At 54.1% G+C, this 23,150-nt stretch overlaps 1 protein-coding gene across 1 annotated transcript in view; it reads right to left on the bottom strand.

The window, feature by feature from the left end:
• Positions 1-23,150, bottom strand: part of LOC149277361 (voltage-dependent L-type calcium channel subunit alpha-1D-like) — a 53,231-nt gene that overhangs the window by 15,517 nt on the left and 14,564 nt on the right. Inside the window, exons 3-27 of the mRNA XM_089503004.1 lie at positions 19,982-20,121; positions 19,389-19,540; positions 18,832-18,984; positions 18,208-18,404; positions 17,438-17,541; positions 12,501-12,708; positions 10,124-10,169; positions 9,427-9,511; positions 9,132-9,158; positions 8,732-8,892; positions 7,473-7,698; positions 7,188-7,395; positions 6,629-6,749; positions 6,331-6,445; positions 6,056-6,125; positions 5,621-5,661; positions 5,382-5,546; positions 4,068-4,197; positions 3,487-3,546; positions 1,871-1,977; positions 1,555-1,642; positions 1,327-1,434; positions 1,078-1,130; positions 730-876; positions 251-452 (exon numbers count right to left, since the gene is read on the bottom strand). Coding sequence (XP_089359130.1) covers positions 251-452; positions 730-876; positions 1,078-1,130; positions 1,327-1,434; positions 1,555-1,642; positions 1,871-1,977; positions 3,487-3,546; positions 4,068-4,197; positions 5,382-5,546; positions 5,621-5,661; positions 6,056-6,125; positions 6,331-6,445; positions 6,629-6,749; positions 7,188-7,395; positions 7,473-7,698; positions 8,732-8,892; positions 9,132-9,158; positions 9,427-9,511; positions 10,124-10,169; positions 12,501-12,708; positions 17,438-17,541; positions 18,208-18,404; positions 18,832-18,984; positions 19,389-19,540; positions 19,982-20,121 — 3,114 coding nt within the window. The remainder of the gene's footprint in view (positions 1-250; positions 453-729; positions 877-1,077; positions 1,131-1,326; positions 1,435-1,554; positions 1,643-1,870; positions 1,978-3,486; positions 3,547-4,067; positions 4,198-5,381; positions 5,547-5,620; positions 5,662-6,055; positions 6,126-6,330; positions 6,446-6,628; positions 6,750-7,187; positions 7,396-7,472; positions 7,699-8,731; positions 8,893-9,131; positions 9,159-9,426; positions 9,512-10,123; positions 10,170-12,500; positions 12,709-17,437; positions 17,542-18,207; positions 18,405-18,831; positions 18,985-19,388; positions 19,541-19,981; positions 20,122-23,150) is intronic.

Below are 23,150 nucleotides of genomic sequence, written 5' to 3'. Positions count from 1 at the left end.
ATAATAATAAATAAAATAATAATAACTAATAATAATAAATAATAAAATAAATAATAAAAATATAGTAATAAATAATAATGAATAAAATAATAATAATAAATAATAATAATAAATAAAATAAAAATAAATAATAATGAATAATGATAATAAATAATAATAATAATAAATAAAATAAAAATAAATAATAATGAATAATGATAATAAACCCCGGCGCATGTTACTGCCTGGAAGACGCCGAAGCCCCTCTCACCTGGTTCTTGTCCAGCTCGCAGTTCTTGTACTCCTTTTCTCCCTGCTCTTGAAACGTAACAATCACGAAACCCACGAAGATGTTCATCATGAAGAAGGCGATGATGATGATGTAGATGATGAAGAAGATGGAGATCTCCACGCGGTTGTTGTATACGGGGCCGACGTTCTCCCCGTTGGAGTCGATGGCTTTGTAGAGGAGTCTAAACAGAGCAGGAAAACTGAATGAGGTTTCTCCGGTACTGGAACCCTCCGTGGAGGTTTGTCTTTCTTAAACCTGTCCTGTCACCCCATAAAATAATTCATACATTATATATTTAAATGAATATAAGAAGCCGTTTATATATTTAATAATAATGTTATATAAATCTTTAGTAGGTCTATTTTCACGGCAGCACTCGGATCTGTGCCTGCGCGGCTCATGCCCCCTAAACGATGGCGAGTTCGTGAGATCCGCCGCGTGCCGTTAAATTCACGTACGACGGCCAGCCTTCAAAGGTGGAGACGGTGAAAAGCGCCATCATGGCGGACAGCACGTTGTCGAAGTTGAAGTCGCTGTTGTGCCAGTGGCGCTCCCGGATGGACGGATTATTCACGTCCCCGTCCTTGTAGACGATGTATTTCCCCCTGCGGAAGGAAAAGAAAGAAGCTTAGCTCCTTCCGTCACTTTATTCCATTTCCAGATGAACCTCATCAGCCCCGAACGCCGGGATCAGGAATATCCGGAACTCGCGGGGAGGGAAGGGGGCGGCCGGAGAGTCATTTCCAAATTACAAAAGTCATCATTTCCACGTTTTAGAGATAAAAACGATCCCCGGGAAGCCTTACTTGCACTCCTCGGGCGTCTGCTTTGCTTCATCCGAACAGCGGTAAAACTTGCCCTGAGACGAGCGAGAGAACATTGATTATAACTCCGGATATGAGTGGTTGCTCGGGTGAGTGTGTGCTGTTACCCATAACACATGATTCGCCCAGCGCAGCGTTTAGCGGACACGTCTCTGTTTGCGGAAGACTCGACCGCTTTAATACGCGACGCATCATCTTGGCTGCTTCTTCGCTCCGTTATCAGACGCTCACCTTAAAGAGCTGGACCCCGATGCAGGCGAACATGAACTGCAGCAAGGTGGTCACGATCATGATGTTGCCGATGGTCCGGATGGCCACGAACACGCACTGCACGACGTGCTGCAGGGAACACACAGAGGACGTTACGGACCCCGCCGGGGGACCTAAACCGACCCCAACAAAGATTCCTCAGACGAGAAGAAACAAAGTGACCGAAAGCCAACCCAGCGTTCTCCACACCTTGAGTCCTTTCGCTCTGTTGATGGCTCTCAGGGGTCTGAGGACCCTCAGGACCCTCAGGATCTTCACCACGGAAATGGCGCTGGATCTGCAGAGACAGGCACGGCGAGCGGGCGTTAGAGATCCTCGGCTCCAATAGGGCACCGTGTGACACGAACCAGCACGAACTGGGCAACTGGGGCAATCCCACCGTGGAAAGACCCCCCCCTGCACCCTGACATCTGACTGACAAGATAGGGGGGGAGCCCTGACTGGGGTCCTCCATTGCATTCCGCGCTAATATTTAGGGCCACGGAGACGATGGATAAACACTTACTGAATGCCGAAGGAAACCAGCGAGACGCCAACGACCAGCAAATCCAGCAAATTAAAGTAATTCCGGCAGAAGGAGCCTTTGTGAAGAAACGCTCCGAACGTTAACATCTGCAACGCATAAAGAAGCGATCGGTAACAAGACGCAGGCAGCCGCGCATGCACACAACACACAGCGACCCGGAAACACGCGGCACACGCTATTTACTTCCTACTTTACTGTAAAATGCTGTTTTATAGCAGACAATATATAAAGGCGAGTAAAAAAACGAAATGATGCGACAATAAACGGCAGCAGACATCAGACCGACGACAAGAAAGAGGAAAAAATCCCCAGCGAGGACCCAGATACAGCATAGCAACCGGCGCAGGAAAACCGGCTCGTCACTCAGGATCCAGGAGCAGGTCAGGGGGGTCCGATTCAGATTAATAAACTCCCGGAGGTCGGATTGATTCAGATTAATAAACTCCCGGAGGTCGGATTGATTCAGATTAATAAACTCCCGGAGGTCGGATTGATTCAGATTAATAAACTCCCGGAGGTCGCATTGATTCAGATTAATAAACTCCCGGAGGTCGGATTGATTCAGATTAATAAACTCCCGGAGGTCGGATTGATTCAGATTAATAAACTCCCGGAGGTCGGATTGATTCAGATTAATAAACTCCCGGAGGTTGCATTGATTCAGATTAATAAACTCCCGGAGGTCGCATTGATTCAGATTAATAAACTCCGGGAGGTCGGATCGATTCAGATTAATAAACTCCCGGAGGTCGGATTGATTCAGATTAATAAACTCCCGGAGGTCGGATCGATTCAGATTAATAAAGTGAAGGGGTTTGGATGGAACCGATTCAGATTACTGGACCCTGAGTGAAGGTGAGCCACGCGGAGGTTCGTTTCACGCGACGTTAAAGACAACTCCAGAAAACCGCATTATCAGCAAACATCGGCACCCAAATATCGCAACACAGCAAATCTCGTGCAGATTCAGAATGCGACACGTGTTGTGGACTCCCGTGACGTGCGATGCGTGTTGTGTGAAGTCCATGTATAATGTACGTGTCTTTACACCGTGTGTGCAGCACAAACATGAGTTTGAAGACGGCTCCACCGTGCATGCGCAGAGACATTCCCACTCAGTCTACAAGGCGAGGCTTCACTTTTGGACATCCGAGACCCCTAAAGGTTATCTCCGCATATACATCGGTCCTCCCCGTCTACTGAGAGCCAGTAACACGTGTGGATGCAGCAAGTCGCGCATGCTGGCCCCGCGCAGACAGCCTGGGAATGTCCCTGTTATAAAGGGTTAAACACCGCTCAAGAAACACGTTATCCGCTGCCGGCGATCAGCGTGAAAACGCGAGCGCAGCCACTCAGAATAAACACGACAGAGGATTTAAATCAGCAGCGATGGGAGCGCTCCTCGCCGGTCTCAGCCAATCAGAATCCTCGCTCCCTTCCCCTTTGCGTTCTTTTGTTTCTGCCGCTGCTGATTTAAATGCGATTTCCGCAGACCGGGTTACCTTCAACACGATCTCAAACGTAAACATACTAGTGAAGACATAATCGGCGTAGCCGAGGACCTGGAAGAGAGAAGCATTCGCCACGAGGATTACCTTCAAGAAGATTTCAACGGTAAAGATCCCTGTGAAAGCATAATCAAAGTACCCCAGAATCTGCAACAAACAGCACAAGACAGTGAGAAGGGGCTTCACGCCGACGGGGGGGGCCCGGCGGACGCGGGTTTAGTGCCAGGTTCTCTAAGCGGCTGCTCGGGGTCAGAATTATTATCCGTCGGCTCCTCTCGTTAGCTGTTGAAATGTGACGGACGGGGTTAAAATCACGGAAACGAGTTTAATGGGAGGGGAGATCCAGGTAACGGACAGCGGGGGGCAACAGGTGAGTCGTACTGGGGGTAATTTCCAGTAACTGCCCAGAGCGGTGCAGAAAGGGAGGGCTACGTTATATTAAGGGCATTCCTCGTCACTAAAGGAACATGGAACGCAGTTTGCTCCCCGGGGGCCGCAGATCTAAGAATCCCTTCATCAGGACAGAAGGTCATTAACAGGTCTTGCTGGGGAGGAATAATTCACACTGTGCTGAGACCCGTCCTGCCTGGGCTCGCATTATCCTTCTGCCTTGTCAGGGGCCGGATTCTCGGCACATTATGGATGGCGAGTGGAGAAGCGATACTCACGATATTCCGGAACGAGTGGCTGCGGATCGGGTCCTCGGCCGCCAGCGACGCGCTGCTCAGCATGATGAAAACTAGAATGAGGTTGGTGAAGATGTGATGGTTTATCAGCTTGTGGCACGCCACGCGGATCCTGCCAATCAGAAAGAGACCAACGTGAAAGAGACCGTCTCTCCCCGACCCCGACATCGGCCAACGCGGCACAGAACCCGTCTCTCCCCAACATCGGCCAACGCGGCACAGAACCCGTCTCTCCCCGACATCGGCCAACGCGGCACAGAACCCGTCTCTCCCCGACCCCGACATCGGCCAACGCGGCACAGAACCCGTCTCTCCCCGACATCGGCCAACGCGGCACAGAACCCGTCTCTCCCCGACCCCGACATCGCCCAACGCGGCACAGAACCCGTCTCTCCCCGACCCCGACATCGGCCAACGCGGCACAGAACCCGTCTCTCCCCGACATCGGCCAACGCGGCACAGAACCCGTCTCTCCCCGACATCGCCCAACGCGGCACAGAACCCGTCTCTCCCCGACATCGCCCAACGCGGCACAGAACCTCCACCAATACAGGAGAGACCAGAAGATGAACCCCTTGGAAATGTAACCGGCTTTGGGAAGAGTCTCGCCTTGAAGCCGTTCTACAGACTGATCCTAATCACACCTTTAAACGCAGGAATTTCCAAGAGATCATAAAAGTCGTTGAGAAACGTCAGCATCTCCCGGAGTGAGGGGGAAGTCGGCGGAGCGAGGGGAAGACGGCGGAGCGAGGGGGAAGACGGCGGAGCGAGGGGGAAGTCGGCGGAGCGAGGGGGAAGACGGCGGAGCGAGGGGGAAGACGGCGGAGCGAGGGGGAAGTCGGCGGAGCGAGGGGGAAGACGGCGGAGCGAGGGGGAAGTCGGCGGAGCGAGGGGGAAGTCGGCGGAGCGAGGGGGAAGTCGGCGGAGCGAGGGGAAGGACGGCGGAGCGAGGGGGAAGTCGGCGGAGCGAGGGGAAGGACGGCGGAGCGAGGGGAAGGACGGCGGAGTGAGGGGGAAGTCGGCGGAGCGAGGGGGAAGTCGGCGGAGCGAGGGGGAAGACGGCGGAGCGAGGGGGAAGTCGGCGGAGCGAGGGGGAAGTCGGCGGAGCGAGGGGGAAGTCGGCGGAGCGAGGGGGAAGTCGGCGGAGCGAGGGGGAAGACGGCGGAGCGAGGGGAAGGACGGCGGAGCGAGGGGGAAGTCGGCGGAGCGAGGGGGAAGTCGGCGGAGCGAGGGGGAAGACGGCGGAGCGAGGGGAAGGACGGCGGAGCGAGGGGGAAGTCGGCGGATGATACTCACGGGTTGGTGTTGCTGAAGATGAAGAAGGCGCTTCCTTCGGGAATCGGCGTGATCTTCTCCTTCATGTTCAGCTCGGACATTCGCCGAGGCCGAGGGCCAGAAGGAACCTCCGGCTCCTCCTCGTCATCCTCATCTGCTGGAGACAAATCCCACGGGAAATGCGGAGAGTTTTTGGGGCAAAAAAACCGAAGAAACAGAAATCCAGTAATTAGATGAAAAATCTCCGAGACGCACCTGGCTCCGGACAGTCACCGTCTTCATTCTCTTCATCGACCGTCACCTGGCAGGAGATAGAGAACACGGTTACAGCCCCCGGGCACACGGCTCATAGCAATTCGTACAACATACAGACACTTATAACATATCTGCCCCAAACGGCCCTTCAAGGGGGCCGAAAACGGACAGGATGGGGAGAGGGGAAAATAGAAACAATAGGAAAAAAGAGACGGGAGGAGAAGAGAGGCCAGAACAGCCAGAGACCCCCGACACACTGACGGCAGGCAGACCTGACAGAGGGACCCCCCACACACACCGCCAGCAAGCAGACCCCACAGAGAGACCCCCGACACACCCGACAGAGACATCCCTGACACACTGAAAGCAGTCAGACCAGAGAGACCCCGACACACTGACAGCAGGCAGACCCCACAGAGACCCCCGACACGTCCCGTCACCTTGGCGTCTATGGCTTTCTTTTTGTTGTTGTCCGATTTCTCTGCCGCTTTATTTTCGACGCTCTCTTTCCTTTGGATAAAATGTAAGATTTTTTTTATTGGTCAGTAAAAAGTCTTCGTAAAAAATATGGAAGTTTCCATAAATCTGTAAAGAAAAAGCAAATCCTCATCCAACGATAAAGAGCCCCCCCCCCCCCCGGCACACGACACGGCGAGCCCTCCGCTAACGGCAAGAACGCGGCAACCGTCCTAAAACGCGCCCCCCCCACCCATACCGGGCACTTTTCTTCTTCTCCTTCTCCTCGGCGGCCTCCTTCTGCGCGGTGTTCAGACTCTCGGCGTCCGCCAGGTTATCCACAGCGATGGCCAAGAAGACGTTCAGCAAGATATCTGATTCGGACGCGTTAAGGCAAACCGACGTATCTCAAAGCTGTGTTCCTTTCCTGATTCGTTGGAGGATGACGGGGCGGAATAACGTTGGCCAATTGGGGAAGCCGTTCAGTAACGGAGGTTTCTTAGAGGAGGTGAAGGACGCGTTACCCGAGAGCGCGGCCGGCACACGAGGAGGGATACAGTTACCGCATATGAAGAGGATGATGAAGTAAACGCACACGATCATCCCCGAGGAGGACGGGCCGCCGTACGCCATTATCCCGTCGTACATAACCGCGTTCCAGTCTTCCCCTGTCAAAATCTAACACACGCCCCATCAGTGAGACGCCGGCCCCCCGGGGAGGAGGGAGAGCTGAACCCGGGGAGAGCGGAGCGGGAGCCGCACTAAACGCCAGCACAGAGGCGCGAGACCCCCCCGAGTCCCACGGAGCCTCTAACCCAACTACAAATAACCCCCGGGAGACGCATCCTTTCCGGAAACATCCCGACTCATCGCAGGAATAATCCTCGTCGGAGACGCTTTGTTTCTATTCCAGATCCAAAAATACTAAACGGCACAACGAGCAGCAATCGCCGGGCCGGGGAGGAATAATAACTCGAAGCCGAGTCACGCGGGGCTCTATCAGCGCGATTTATTCCATTATTGGCTCGTTGGAGGAATCAGAACATTCTATGGGATTAAAGGGCCGTTGCCGGGCCGTCTCCGCTCGCCCCCGAGAGGCTGAACGCACATCGTTACCTGGAACACGGTGAGCAGGGATTGCGGGAAGTTGTCGAACGTGCTTCGCTTGGTTTGGGTTTCGTCGAAGTTAAATTTGCCCCCAAAAAGCTGCATCCCCAGCAGGGAGAAGATGATGATGAAGAGGAAGAGCAGGAGCAGCAGGGACGCGATGGACTTCATGGAGTTCAATAAGGAGGCGACCAGGTTGCTGAGGGACGCCCAGTGCCTGCGAACGACAGCGATGAGCAAATCGCGCTACAGAAACGCGAGAAGACCTTCTGACCCAACGGGGGTGATTCTTACCGAGTCACTTTAAAGATCCGCAGCAGGCGAACGCATCGGAACACCGAGATCCCCAGAGGGGACATGATCTCCAGCTCCACCAGGATGGTTTCCGTGATGCCGCCGCACACCACGAAGCAGTCAAAGCGGTTAAACAGGGAGACGAAGTACGCTTGGAGGCCGAGGCTGTACATCTTCACCAGCATCTCACACGTGAAACACGCCAGGAGAACCTTATTCGCAATATCTGAAACCAGCGGCGCAAACACGCTAACCAATACAATCAACAGGCTGATCGCACAACCATACACACCGCTATCACACAACAAACCATACCCCCCCGCTATAACACAACAAACAATACACACCGCTATCACACAACAAACCATACCCCCCGCTATCACACAACAAACCATACCCCCCCGCTATCACACAACAAACAATACACACCGCTATCACACAACAAACCATACCCCCCCGCTATCACACAACAAACAATACACACCGCTATCACACAACAAACCATACCCCCCCGCTATCACACAACAAACAATACACACCGCTATCACACAACAAACCATACCCCCCCGCTATCACACAACAAACAATACACACCGCTATCACACAACAAACCATACCCCCCCGCTATCACACAACAAACAATACACACCGCTATCACACAACAAACCATACCCCCCCGCTATCACACAACAAACAATACACACCGCTATCACACAACAATACACACCGCTATAACACAACAAACCATACACACCTCCCCCCCCGCTATCACACAACAAACCATACACCCCCCCGGTATAACACAACAAACAATACACACCGCTATCACACACCAAACCATACACCCCCCCGCTATAACACAACAAACCATACACACTGCTATCACACAACAAACCATACACCCCCCCCGCTATAACACAACAAATCATACACACCTCCCCCCGCTATAACACAACAAACGCACACCCCCCGCTATAACACAACAAACCATACACACCTCCCCCCCGCTATAACACAACAATACACACCGCTATAACACCACAAACCATACACACCTCCCCCCCGCTATAACACAACAATACACACCGCTATAACACAACAAACCATACACACCTCCCCCCCGCTATCACACAACAAACCATACACACTGCTATAACACAACAAAACAACCCCCCCCACCGCTGTAACACAACAAACCATACACACTGCTATAACACAACAAAACAACCCCCCCCACCGCTGTAACACAATGCCGTTACCTTGTATCTGTGTCAGCCAATCGGGTTGGTTATAATGTTCTGAAGAGATGGTTAGTGTGTTGAGAAAAACTAAAATAATAACCAGCCAATAAAACGACACGGATTTCACGGCCGCCCGACACCTTCTGCGATTAAATCGATTCCAGCGACGCCAGCGCCGGCTACAACCGAGGAGAGAACAGAAAAATGAGCAATAAAACCGGATTCTGACTATTTGAGAAGCGCAGGGAGCAGTAACCATTCCTGGTACCCGGGTGCCCAGACAGCCCAGCACTCCCCCACGCCGATTACAGACAGACACAAACAGTCCACAATCTAAAAAAGCTTCCTGTGGGAGTTGTGTGTGGCTCCGGAGTCGGCCCCCGGCCCCACACCCCGCATACATTTAGCGCTTACGTACCTGCACTTAGACTTGGACACGGATTGGCTGGAATAAAAAAGGAGACATTGTTACCGAAGACGCGGCTCGATGGTGTAAATGTTACTATTTGAATTAATGTCACAGTTACAGACATGTTTATTTACTAAAATGTAACAAAACGCAAGTCCCAGGGTTCTAAACCCACAAATAAACGAGCCGGAAAATAAAGGGAACGGGGGGGTAGGACGAGCCGCTCCGCCACTATAACTCCCAGCAGTCTCAGCCTGGATCCACATCACAATCATCAGAGATGCGAAGCGCGTCGCCTACTCACCAGACGCTGCCGCAGCAGCCGGGGGTCTCGCCGTCACCCACCGTCTCCGTGTTCACAGATTCGGTCTCGCTGGTCGGCATGCTCGCTGTTACAGTGCAAAAAAACACCATTAATTCTCAGCAAAAAATACTATATTTGGTATTTATTCCCCTTTTCTGCCCCCTGGGCTGTGATTCTGCACCGGTCCTCTCAAATTCCGTTTTGGCTCGAAATCGAAGCAAACGCAGAGGATGCAGAGACGGCTCGGACCGCAAGGTGCGGACCCCGACCCACCAACAGCATCGTTCTAAGGACGGAGAGCCCGTCTAATCACTGCACACACGGCACAGACTGTCCCAACCACGGCATTATACCAAAAACAACGAGAAGGAAACCTTAGCCTGAAGAGCTTGCAATTCACACAATATACAGAAACAGAGATGGCGGAATTTTGTTTCACGACGGACGTTTTCTGCTGTTCGGCGCTGTAACCGGGTCAGATCCGTCCGTCCGAGCCAAACCAGACCCCTCATTCAGCCGAACGGACTCCGGTGGACCAATCGCAGCCCCAATTCTGCACGGCGCGTGGCCTCTGTCCCTGTGGCCCCTGAAGGCTTAGAGTTCCAGGTGGTTATAAGAGCGCCGCAGGAGCATGCAGTAAAATGTCACTCAGCCATGCAACACACAGCAAGTAAAACCCACGCCAGCAGGCGGTTACCGTGTTTATTTGCGCGATTAAAGCATTTGAACCTCCCTTTCTTCTTCTTGCCCAGTAAATCCTCCAGGGTCACCCCTTAATGGCAAACATATGCAGTTTCATCATTTGCCCAGCAGATGGCAGCAGAGTCCACACAGAGGCATCGGAGGCAGTAAAGGAACCCCCCCCCCGCGTTCTGCCACCCTGCCCCCTACACGCCAGGGTCCCCCACGCATGCGCCGCTGGCCCTAAGCATTGCATTTGTTACCGTGGGGTTCTCTGCTCTGTTTGGCCCCCGTGGTATGGCCAGATTGGTAACAGTAACGAAATAAACACAAAAAAGCAGCATTTTGGAGAAAATCACTCGCTGGGTCAGATAATCGCAGCATAAATCCAGTTTCTGCACATTCTGCGCAAAGACCTGCAGAGACCCCGAGAGAGACAGCCGGCGAGAGCGCAAAACGGGTTCCGATACCTCCTGCGGGGGGAAATATAAGGTGACCCCACAATACAACCAACGAGAGACGACCAGATAACGGGAAAACTCATTAAATAACGTTCTGTGAATAAATCTGCAGGGGGAGTACATACAGAGAGAGCGAGAGCGCACGGGGAGTGTGTACAGAGAGAGCGAGACCGCACAGGGAGTGTGTACAGAGAGAGCGAGACCGCACGGGGAGTGTGTACAGAGAGAGCGAGACCGCACGGGGAGTGTGTACAGAGAGAGCGAGACCGCACGGGGAGTGTGTACAGAGAGAGCGAGACCGCACGGGGAGTGTGTACAGAGAGAGCGAGACCGCACGGGGAGTGTGTACAGAGAGAGCGAGACCGCACGGGGAGTGTGTACAGAGAGAGCGAGACCGCACGGGGAGTGTGTACAGAGAGAGCGAGACCGCACGGGGAGTGTGTACAGAGAGAGCGAGACCGCACGGGGAGTGTGTACAGAGAGAGCGAGACCGCACGGGGAGTGTGTACAGAGAGAGCGAGACCGCACGGGGAGTGTGTACAGAGAGAGCGAGACCGCACGGGGAGTGTGTACAGAGAGAGCGAGACCGCACGGGGAGTGTGTACAGAGAGAGCGAGACCGCACGGGGAGTGTGTACAGAGAGAGCGAGACCGCACTGGGAGGGTGTACAGAGAGAGCGAGACCGCACTGGGAGTGTGTACAGAGAGAGCGAGACCGCACGGGGAGTGTGTACAGAGAGAGCGAGACCGCACTGGGAGTGTGTACAGAGAGAGCGAGACCGCACGGGGAGTGTGTACAGAGAGAGCGAGACCGCACTGGGAGTGTGTACAGAGAGAGCGAGACCGCACGGGGAGTGTGTACAGAGAGAGCGAGACCGCACGGGGAGTGTGTACAGAGAGAGCGAGACCGCACGGGGAGTGTGTACAGAGAGAGCGAGACCGCACTGGGAGTGTGTACAGAGAGAGCGAGACCGCACGGGGAGTGTGTACAGAGAGAGCGAGACCGCACGGGGAGTGTGTACAGAGAGAGCGAGACCGCACGGGGAGTGTGTACAGAGAGAGCGAGACCGCACTGGGAGTGTGTACAGAGAGAGCGAGACCGCACGGGGAGTGTGTACAGAGAGAGCGAGACCGCACGGGGAGTGTGTACAGAGAGAGCGAGACCGCACGGGGAGTGTGTACAGAGAGAGCGAGACCGCACGGGGAGTGTGTACAGAGAGAGCGAGACCGCACGGGGAGTGTGTACAGAGAGAGCGAGACCGCACGGGGAGTGTGTACAGAGAGAGCGAGACCGCACTGGGAGGGTGTACAGAGAGAGCGAGACCGCACTGGGAGTGTGTACAGAGAGAGCGAGACCGCACGGGGAGTGTGTACAGAGAGAGCGAGACCGCACTGGGAGTGTGTACAGGCAGAGAGGTCGGCTCTGCATGGGGTGTAAAAGACGTCTGAATGTTAATCGGCCTCTCGCTCTCCAGTCTGTCTCTTTTGCGTGTGCTGAGGTCATGTGTTCCGGGACGCAGACGGCGGAGCTCAGATCACAGCATGGCAGAGGCAGAACATCGCGGCCGGTCTCTGGGAACCCGGGGCCCCCCGCCGCGCCACGCATTGTATCAGCCCCGCTTTACAACGAGCTCCTGGTGTCGGCCGACTCTGCGACATCAGCAACTACAGCTCTCACACGCTGCGCTCTGTACCTGCGCGCGCTTATCGGATAATGCCCCGATAACACCTCATCTAAGCTTCACCCCTTTAACCCAAATAAACGGAATGAGGAATGCTGCGCGGCCCCAGCACTGAAAGGGTTAATTCTATGGGAATATAGGGAATATCGTTAATAACCGTCCGGCACACGTTGTGATAATTCCCACACAGAGGTTTAGTACGAGCGAGTGAATGAACGCGGTCTGTTGCGTGCGTCCGTCACCCTGTGGGCATCGCACACTCCCGCCTGGCGGCGGAGCCGGTACGTACTGTTGCGTTTGACCTCCTCAACGCCCTCCTCCTCATTCTCGGGGTCGATGTCCTCGGCCTGGGTGATCCAGTCCAGGTAGCCGCGCAGGTCTTCCTCCAGCTGCTGCTTCTCTCGTAGCTTCTGGAAGTCGCCTCGGGCTTTCGCCTTCTCTCTCTCCTTGGAGAATTCGCTGCGTAAATTACACAGAAAGTGATTAATACGGCGACTTTTACCAGAATCACAGAAAGAACAGACCGCAGGAATTCCGACACAGAGACATGAACGCAGACGCAAGAACAGAGGGGAGGCCGGCAGGTGCGATCACCGGATCTCCGGTAACATGTAGCGCGATCACCGGATCTCCGGTAACATGTAGCGTGTTCACCGGCTCTCCGGTAACATGTAGCGTGATCACCGGCTCTCCGGTAACATGTAGCGCGATCACCGGCTCTCCGGTAACATGTAGCGTGTTCACCGGCTCTCCGGTAACATGTAGCGCGATCACCGTCTCTCCGGTAACATGTAGCGTGTTCACCGGCTCTCCTGTAACATGTAGCGCGATCACCGGCTCTCCGGTAACATGTTCCGCGATCACCGGCTCTCCGGTAACATGTAGCGTGTTCACCGGCTCTCCGGTAACATGTAGCGTGATCACCGGCTCTCCGGTAACATGTAGCGGGCCGAGCGTCACGTACCAAGTCCCACATTTGGGTGACTTCTCAATGTATTTAACCTAATTCAGCTAAATGACTGGGACCTCCTGCGCGGCCCTTCCCCCGTCACATGTAAGTCCGGGGTCCCGCAGAGCGCACAGCAGAGCCGCAGCGTGCCCAGGAAACACCAGCTGGATGCCCCGATACCGGGTGGCAGATTCAGGGCACGCAGTAACGGCTCCCGCTGCCCTTAAAGCCGGTAACGGAAACGACTTGATGTGAAATGCGTTGGCCCCGCGCGCTGCACCCTGTAACTAAAACCCTCATTAATCTATCGCTCTGTTATCTGCATTAACGGGAGATTAACACTTTCAGTACCATAGGGGAGGCCGACGCATTTCTTTGATGCTCTTCTGGTGCTCAGAGGGTTAACATGAGTACCGGAGCGATGCGCTGTAAGGTACGGCCCCATCACTCACATAGGGCTCCCGTCGGTATATACCCCCGGGGAGGGGTCTCCGGTGTAATCTCCTGTTGGTATATAACCCCCCCCGGTGGTCTCCAGTGTAACCTCTTCATATAATATCTTATATTATTCTGACTGTTGCTCCCCGTCGGTCTGTCTGCAACTCTCATCACTCCCAGGCCGACGTTAGATCCAGATCTATCCTCTCTTTCGGGCCGCCTCCCCACCCCGGCACAGAAACGTGTTAACTGAACATATTAATACCGCGCTTCTTGTATAAAATGGTTTCCATAGCAACGTGAATAAAAAAAGACCTTTAAAAATGCGACGGAGACAGACGCTGTAACGTTTCAGGATTAAATTATATATCTTGTCAGGGTGAATTTACCCGTTTGTTGCGCTGCCGGGGTGGATTTCTCTGCGCAGGGGATTCTGAAACGGTTTAAAAATAATGCGAAATTACAGTGATCTGGAAATGAAGCAGCCGGGTCGGTCAGCGGGGCGCGGAGCCGGCGCTCGGAGAAACGTCTGCCGCCTCACAAAGGGCATTTTCTGAAACCACTCAATTTACGGCCTAAGGAGCGTTTGGAAATTACCAACGTCTGAGCCTCCTGCCAGTCCGAAGCCACAATACTTCTAATAACTAGTTCCGGAGCCCCGGGGAAGGAGAGTCGGGGCGCACACTTCACTTCCTTACATCTTATCCAGGAAGTGAAGAGCGCAACAATAACAGCTTCCCCCGGGCCGCAGAAACCCGCGCATGAGGTTCCTTAATGCAAGTTTGACAAATTTCTGTAGAGGAAGCGATTCAGTTACCGGCCGGCGTATTATTCAGCGTAATAACGTTTTGTTAATTCCCTCATTTCTTGCTGTATTCCCAGGAAGAATCATCATTTTATTGATTTAGAAAAAGCTCACATGAGTTAATGAGTTAGAAATGTCGATGACCCTTCTGGGAATCCAGCTTAGTGGCCCCTGGTCCAAGGTCTCTTGGGGGCCAGAATATGGCTCCTCTGAGATGCTCAGGGGGTACACGCTGTGTGTTTGATGCCCTCTATTTGGAGGACCCCAGGTTTGAGATGGAGGTAATGAGCTCATAAGGATGCCCCCCGCCTCATTAAAAAACAAAGTTATATATTTAATGACTACATCCGTGGGATACCCTGGGGAGGTGCAGACAGATCCCCCCAATGAGGTGCAGACAGACCCCCCCCAGGGAGGTGCAGACAGACCCCCCCCAATGAGGTGCAGACAGACCCTCCCCAGGGAGGTGCAGACAGACCCCCCCCCAGGGAGGTGCAGACAGACCCCCCCCCAGGGAGGTGCAGACAGACCCCCCCCAGGGAGGTGCAGACAGACCCCCCCCAGGGAGGTGCAGACAGACCCCCCCCAGGGAGGTGCAGACAGACCCCCCCCAGGGAGGTCCAGACAGACCCCCCCAGGGAGGTGCAGACAGACCCCCCCAGGGAGGTGCAGACAGACCCCCCCAATGAGGTGCACACAGACCCCCCCAATGAGGTGCAGACAGACCCCCCCCCAGGGAGGTGCAGACAGACCCCCCCAGGGAGGTGCAGACAGACCCCCCCCAATGAGGTGCAGACAGACCCCCCCCAGGGAGGTGCAGACAGACCCCCCCCCAGGGAGGTGCAGACAGACCCCCCCCAGGGAGGTGCAGACAGACCCCCCCCCAGGGAGGTGCAGACAGACCCCCCCCAATGAGGTGCAGACAGACCCCCCCCAGGGAGGTGCAGACAGACCCCCCCAATGAGGTGCAGACAGACCCCCCCAGGGAGGTCCAGACAGACCCCCCCAGGGAGGTGCAGACAGACCCCCCCAATGAGGTGCACACAGACCCCCCCAATGAGGTGCAGACAGACCCCCCCAGGGAGGTGCAGACAGACCCCCCCCAATGAGGTGCAGACAGACCCCCCCCCAGGGAGGTGCAGACAGACCCCCAGCCCCGTGCTTTGCTCAGAAGGAATACAATGTGCCGTCACCGGCTGCTCTGGACGTTTCTGGCAGGGAACAGAGTGAAAACAGCAGCAGATAAAGGGGGCTCCTCGCTCCCACCCGGCCCTTTCTGTCCTGCGCTAAATTTAGTCCTGTTCCTGACCGCGGAGGTCGTCAGAGGTCCTCTTATCCCGCGGTGAAGTGGAGAAGCTCCTGGCAGATTATTCTGGAGCCAGTCGGGAGCAGAAGGAGCAAACCGATAACGAGAGTCCCGTCTGCGCTGCCAGAAAGAAAGCTTAACCCTTTAGAGGAGAACCAACCCTTTAAATTCCCCGGGCCGCCAATAATAATAACAATAAGACGACCAATAACCCCGATGTAACATCACGGAGAGATAAGCACCGGGGTTATTCCAGGGAGATATTCTGCACCACGAGCGCCCGGCGGCAAACGGAAACCTCCGCAATCCGCGTGAATGGATTGGGGATAAATACATGGGCTTCAGGCGCTACAACCCGCGGTACGTTTCCCAGAACGAGCGCCAACGAGCCGGCCCGTGACGCCGTGACAATTTCTGTGACAAGCAAACGCGCGACGCACTCGGCCGCCACAAACACCGAAGGAGACACGCGAGACAAACACATAACGGAGAAACACGGAGCTTTCATCCCGTGCTCATGGAACAAACAATAACAACAATAACAATGATAATAACAATAACAAAACTAATAATAATAAAAATAATAACAAGAAATAATATAAAAAAACACAAATTAAATAACAAAACAAATGAAATAATATTAAAGAAGAGAACACGAGGAAAGAAGGTGAGGTTTCATAAAATGAGCACGAAGGCGATGAGACGTTTACAGGTAGAACGGGGCAGAAATCTCCCTGCCGTGACGGTCAGCATGCGCAGAGCGGGGCGTACGGTGATCACCCCGGAAACACGATCTTTGTTTGGGTCTATTCGTGCCGGGATACGTCGCATGTCATTATTTTATTACCGTCATTATTGAGGGAAATGGGGTAAGATTTGGGGTTCTTTGTAACCCATTAGTGGCCTCGTAGCATCCCAAGGGTTCAAAAACATTAAACTTGCAGATTTAATGACTTTAGCTAAGATTTAGAAATTTACAAAATCTTTAAGGATCGAGCCCAGCAGCCGCAGGAAATGCGATCATTTCTGCAAATACCTGTGATGTCATCGTCTAACAGCGAGGTCGGTCTCTCCGTCTGGAGTGTTGGGGGTCCCTCGTTACGCTCGCTGCGTTTATTGGAGTCGGTGAAACGTAAGGGGGGGGTTTATTCATTAAAGTCACTTTTCAGGGATTTAACCCCCTGTTTACCAAACACAGATACAGAGAAAGTGTATCGGGAACACAAGTCGGAAACAGAAATGGGACACAAAGTGCGTAAAAGTAGGAGGTCGTCTGCGCGCTGCTTACCCACTGAGCACACCGAGAACCAGATTAAGAACGAAGAACGAGCCAAGGATAATTAGACTAACAAAATAGACCCACGGCCATTCGCATCCTATGGCATCGTTCACCTGCAGGAATGTAAGGACAGGCGTTACGGATCGGTTACTGACCGGCGGACCCCACGCTTCAGGTGCCACGGAGCATGGACCTCTGCCCACAGCTCACTTACCCGGTTAACCGGCTCTTGGGGGGTGAATTAGGCCGACACGGGATAACCTTTTGGCCGGTAATTAAGTAATCCAATTCATGTTACAGACTAGTTGCCCCCACCGCGGGGCCGAGTTACCGTGGCATTTGTCGGCGCATGCGCTTGTGGCTTCTGAAGCGTGAATTCCGCTCTCGTGGTAGGAAAAGGCATGTGCTTACCCGCTTAATACACCAAGAACAAGATTTAGCACGAAAAATGACCCAAAGATGACGAGACTGACAAAATACACCCAAGGCAATTCAAATCCCATAGCATCATTCATCTGGAAGAAACAAGAGGGGCTGAAATAATTACAGAAAATACGTAAAGAAATCCAAATGCAGCGTGGGGGCCGTAACCGCCTCGGGATGCCGGGCTGGGGAGAGATTGCAGGTTATCCTCTAATTTTTGGGGTAAAATTTTTTTTATTGTTCACGGCTCCAGATTGCTCGTTCCCCGCCGCACCGGCCACAGACATGCTTAGACCCCACGCTGCATTTAAAGAGAGACAAAGGCAACAGCCAATCAGGGTGGGGGAAGGAGGGCAGGTGCATGCTGGGAAATTAGAATTAAGCACAAGAGATGGGAAACATTTAGTGCGGGCCGATAATGGACAGACCACCAAGGTGGTACCAATAACATTAACTTAATGTGCCCCCCGTTTAGATCCCCCGGTGACTTGGGCGGAAAGGTTGTGCTTTAGGCGAGGGAGAGAGATGTGGACTCATTTACGGCTTGTTCCAGGGGCAAGCGACCCCCCCATTCTTGGATCCCATTTCTGGGGGGAGAGTCTGGGATTTGGCCAATTAATTCTTCAGCACAATCTTTTCTATACAAAATCACGAGAGGCACATTTAGCGAAAGGGACGTTATATATATATCTATGGCGCCTGCTTGTAACGGGGGCAGAGACCACTCCGCGCGCGCGGCCCACCCCGGCGTTACGTACCCAGTATAAAACGTCCGTCCATCCCTCCATGGTGATGCACTGGAAAACCGTTAACATGGCGAACGCAAAGTTATCGAAGTTGGTGATTCCGCCGTTGGGTCCGGGCCAGCCGCTCTTGCATTCGGAGCCGTTAACGGGACAAACGCGTCCGTTCCCTGAGAAGGCGCAAGGAGCCGGCTCTTCCTCAGCAAGGACGTCTGGGAGACAAAGACACGTTATAAAGAGTCAGACATCGGCCCCTTCCGGCCCTCTCTCACGTTTAATCCCGCTGCTATTTATTGGGGGCGCGCATTAAATACTAGTAACAGTTACTTAGGTTGAAGAAAGACCTCGATGGACTTGTGGGTCCCCATAGCAACCGCCTGAGCCAAAGACCCTCGATAGCGGAATGGCGGAGGCTCCCACTGAGGGGTCACCGCATGGACGTGTCCATATCATCCGTTAAATAATGCGCCGCGGCCTATGGCAGGCTCTTGGTTGGCCGCTCCATTGCCAACCCGTCCCCCGTATCTCCCACGGCTGGCTACGGTACAAAATATCATTCTGGCAGGAAAGCGGCAAAAAAAAAAGTGTCATTTTTGGCTAAAACGGAAAGAATGGGTTTTTAGAACGCAGGGTACTCACCGCTGCCGGCGACGAAACAGGATTTGTGCATTTTTCCCACAAAAAGCTCCAGTCCAATAATAGCATAAATGATGATAACGAATAAGACGAGGAGGGCGATGTGGAGGAGCGGCACCATGGCTTTAATGATGGAGTTCAGGACGACTTGTAAACCTGCAGGGAGAGGAGCGGCGTCTGGACAATGTCCGCAGAGGAGCCAAAAGCCGCCGCGCCGCAGCCGCCGCGCTCTCCGTACATTAAAGGAGTCCCATAAAACAAGATGTATCGCGTGTCCTCTAACGAGCGCGAGACGCGCAGAGACGCTCTCCAGATCCGGAGACGCTCGGGGGGTTTATTCTCCACACACTTCCAATATTAAGCATAAAAGTATAACCGGTACGGATGCTTTCGCGCAACGTACATTTATCTGATTGGATGAACGGGATGTCGGGGACAAAGCGTCGGCGGCGAGCGGGACAGAGCGTCGGCGGCGAGCGGGGCAGAGCGTCGGCGGCGAGCGGGGCAGAGCGTCGGCGGCGAGCGAGACGCAAACTTTTCGGTTATACTCAATGACTTACTGGGCACTCCGGACACCAGGCGGAGGGGGCGCAGGACTCGGAACGCTCGGAGTGCTTTCACATCAAATCCCCCCGATTTACCCACCGAATGGTTCACTCCATCAACTTCTTTGGCTCCAAAGTTTAATTGCTCCAGCGCTACGCTGAACAACCTGCGACGAGATGGGGGGGAGACGGTTACCGGGCAGGAGACGGGGACGGGGAGACGGTTACCGGGCAGGGGACGGGGACGGGGAGACGGTTACCGGGCAGGAGACGGGGACGGGGAGACGGTTACCGGGCAGGAGAAGGGGACGGGGAGACGGTTACCGGGCAGGCAACAGGGACGGGGAGACGGTTACCGGGCAGGAAACAGGGACGAGGAGACGGTTACCGGGCAGGAGACGGGGGGGTTACCGGCCAGAAGACGGAAGGGGGGGAGACAGTTACCGGGGGGGAGAGAAGCGCTGGTTCGTAACACCATTTCTTGTGTTATATTTCTCTCTCTTTTTTATAAGAAACGCTCTCCAGACGACGAGCGCCGGCGCTGTAACCCGAAAGACACGGCCAGCGCCCCACGCATTTCCCGGCCGGCGGCTTCCAGCTCCACTTACCCTACGATGACTATAACAAAATCCAGCAGATTCCACCCGTTGCGGATGTAGGCGTTGGGGTGCATCACTAACCCGTACGCCATGATCTTCAAAAAGGTCTCGATCGTAAAAATAATGAGGAAGGCATATTCGACTTTTTCCTGCAAGAAAAGAATATTAATGAACCCAAAACACGGGAAGAGAGACGGGCAGCGCTGCGCATGGGCCTGGATCAACGCGGGAAATACAACGCGGGGCCCACTGGCAGGAACGTGTGGATACAAACAATTCCCGTTGGGTACATTTTGGCGTGTGCTGTCCAACGGCCCGCATTGAGTGCAGGTTACATGTAACACGCATGTGAAGCCGGAGGAGCCCTGGACGCTGGATCTGAGGCCAGCCACTCCCGTCACTCATTAACCGGAAAGCAAACCGGGATCTGGCAATCGATGCAGAAGACAAATAAGAGAGCGGCGGCCATCGGCCGTTACCAGGCGCTCCTCCAGCCTTCGGCCGTAAACATACTCACTACTCACGCGACCCCCCCCCCCCCCCCGCAGACCGACCGCGAGCAGCACAAACAAGGCCGGCCGCGGGCAGCCGGAACGGGATATTTGCTTTTAATGAGCCTGAGCTGGGGGTCTCTTTGTGTTCTATGGATGGAGGATGTTGGATGATATAGGAGTGGCCCTTCTGTGGCCCCCGCCGCGTCTCAGTGGGTGTTAGGATGCGGCCCGTGTGTTTTTAGATGTACAACACAGAGCATACTAGGGGACAGACAGGGGGCCACAGAAGGGACAGACAGGGGACCACCACATACAGGACGGTGACCACCACATACAGGACGGTGACCCCAGCAGGGGCCCCGGCAGGCAGCTGGGTATACGCCGGGGGCCCCGCAGGTCTTTTTTCACCTGGCTGTATACAGAAAAATCCCATCACGCTCAGCCAGCCAGGGCCCATCTTCAAACGGTGAGCAGAAGCTCCCACTACGCTGCGACTTCATTGGCTGTAACCTGATGATGTGACTCGTATTCCTTCTTATGTCGGCACTCAGGGGGCCGGGGGGGGGGGGCTCCGCGTTTATAATCGGGGAAACGCTATATTTAGCTCTAAAAAGCAGCTGTTCGGTCATTTCAACAAATACACGTCGAGACTCATTACACATCGAAAGCGCGGCTTTTACCCCGAAATCCTCCGCGGCTCATTTTCCTCTGCAAATTCCTTCAATTTGTGTTCTTTTACAGCCCGGAGCGGGGAGGAAAAACACCAAACACAATCTTTTCCGTACAATTCCGACAGTTTTATGACTTTTCAGAAAGTCGGAGAGGATGAAGGTTTCGTTGGCGTTCGCCTGAGATGCCGGTAAAGCCGCCGGTGCAGAACTTAATACCCGACAGATACAGGAGCTTAACGCTTAACCCTTTCAACACCACGGGGGCTCAGAGAAACGTTCTGGGGAAAGGAGCAGAACCCCCGACCAGAACCAAAGAACAGATCCCGCGACAAACACCCCCCCCCCCGGCGGAGAGAAGCTGCCGGCTGGACAGTCCGCAAAACGTTACGACGGCCCCAGTCTATTCGCCCGTTTCTCCTGCCCTTAATCAGTCGTTGGTCTCGTCTTAGATTCAGGAGCCGTATGTCTATCCCATGCATGTTTAACACCCTCACTGTATTACCCTCTACCACTTCTGCTGGGAGGCTGTTCCACTTATCTACCACCCTCTCAGTAAAGTAAACCTGCCTAACATTACGTCTAAACCTCAGATGCTCGCCATTTCCGCACACAGCGGCCGGCTTGACTTAAGTGCTCAGAACATGTAGCAGCGTCCGTGTTGCTGATCATGTATGTTACCGGAGGAACACGCCGGCATAAAATTGCTCGCCCCGATAACCTTCCCCCGGAATATTTTAGCAGCTCATGGAATCCACGAAACCCAATTAATTTATCCGCAGCGGAATGAACAGCCGCAAAACCTCCCAAGCTAATCTGGATTAAGCTTTTTCCTCCCCAAAGTTACGAGCGGCTGCAAATTTAACATGAAACTTCCAAGTAGGTCAGCTCAGTCACGCTAACGTAATGCGAGGCGAAGCCCTCCTTCCTCCGGAGCCGTCCGCGCCGCCATCCCCATCGCTGCCGAGAAACCCCTCCGGGCGTGCAGACCGGGCTCTGTGCCGGCGGAGGCTGTCAGGATCTCCTGCGCCGTCGATGGAATGCGTAACCCCTCAAGGAGACCTCATTTAACCGGCTGCCTGCCTGCCTGCGGTTCCGTGTCAGACGGGGAAGACTCCCTGCCGAGCGGCTTCTTGTTTGCGGAGTAATTAGAACCCGACGCGGAAACGGCGCAGGAAGCGACGATAATCAAACATTTATTACGAGGAAGCGGCCGCCAATCCTGTGAATCGCTTCCCGGCAGAGAACGTTTCCCCGAAATATTCACACGGGGGACGGAAGAAACGATAAAGAAAAACGGGAAAAAACCCTAAAAGCATGGGCCACGGTATCCGTTACATCCCGGCGTGTCCCGGCGATAACACGCCCCGCGCTTACCGTTACACGGCCAAAACACGCAATAAACCCGCCCCCCACACACACACACACACTACAACCTTAACCCTTTCACAGCCGGTCACAAAGATCCTGCCCCGACCCAACATGTCTTCTATGTAACAGAACGGGGGCCACAACCACGGCATCCGAGCACGAGGGGCGCCCGCCGGGATACGCCAGCTCCGCTGTCATCACAGTATGACATCACAGTATGACATCACAGCTAGCTGGATAACCGTGTAAGTCAGAACTCTAGAGCATCCATCAGCATATCGGGAAGCCCACGCCGCGTCTCCGAGCCGCCCGCCTCTTCTCCCTGATCGGGATCCTCCGCCCAGCGGACACTTTCTCTTTGCCGTCTGCGGATTAGCAGCGGGTCGCGACCCCCGCGCCGCTCGTCCCGCCACCGTAGTTATTTAAGGTGAGCAGAGGGATTTTCCTCGCGGTCGCCTCTCTCGGGACACCTGTTTAGTTGCGGCCTCAGATGGCATTCCTAATACCACCTAATCCGGGAGGCGGAAGCCGCGGCGACTAAAACTGCTTAGAACCCGCGTTCCTTCACACATCTCCCAAGACTCCAATACACCGGAACCCCCAGAGACCCCAAAACACCAGAACCCCAGACACTTCCAGAGACCC

This window comes from Sceloporus occidentalis, unplaced genomic scaffold (genome assembly GCF_023333645.1).
Source record: "Sceloporus occidentalis isolate IW3139 unplaced genomic scaffold, rSceOcc1.0.p SCAF_216, whole genome shotgun sequence".
NCBI classification, from domain to species: domain Eukaryota; kingdom Metazoa; phylum Chordata; class Lepidosauria; order Squamata; family Phrynosomatidae; genus Sceloporus; species Sceloporus occidentalis.
The sequence above is the reverse complement of the archived record's forward strand: the minus strand, read 5'-3'. Positions and strand labels throughout refer to the sequence as shown.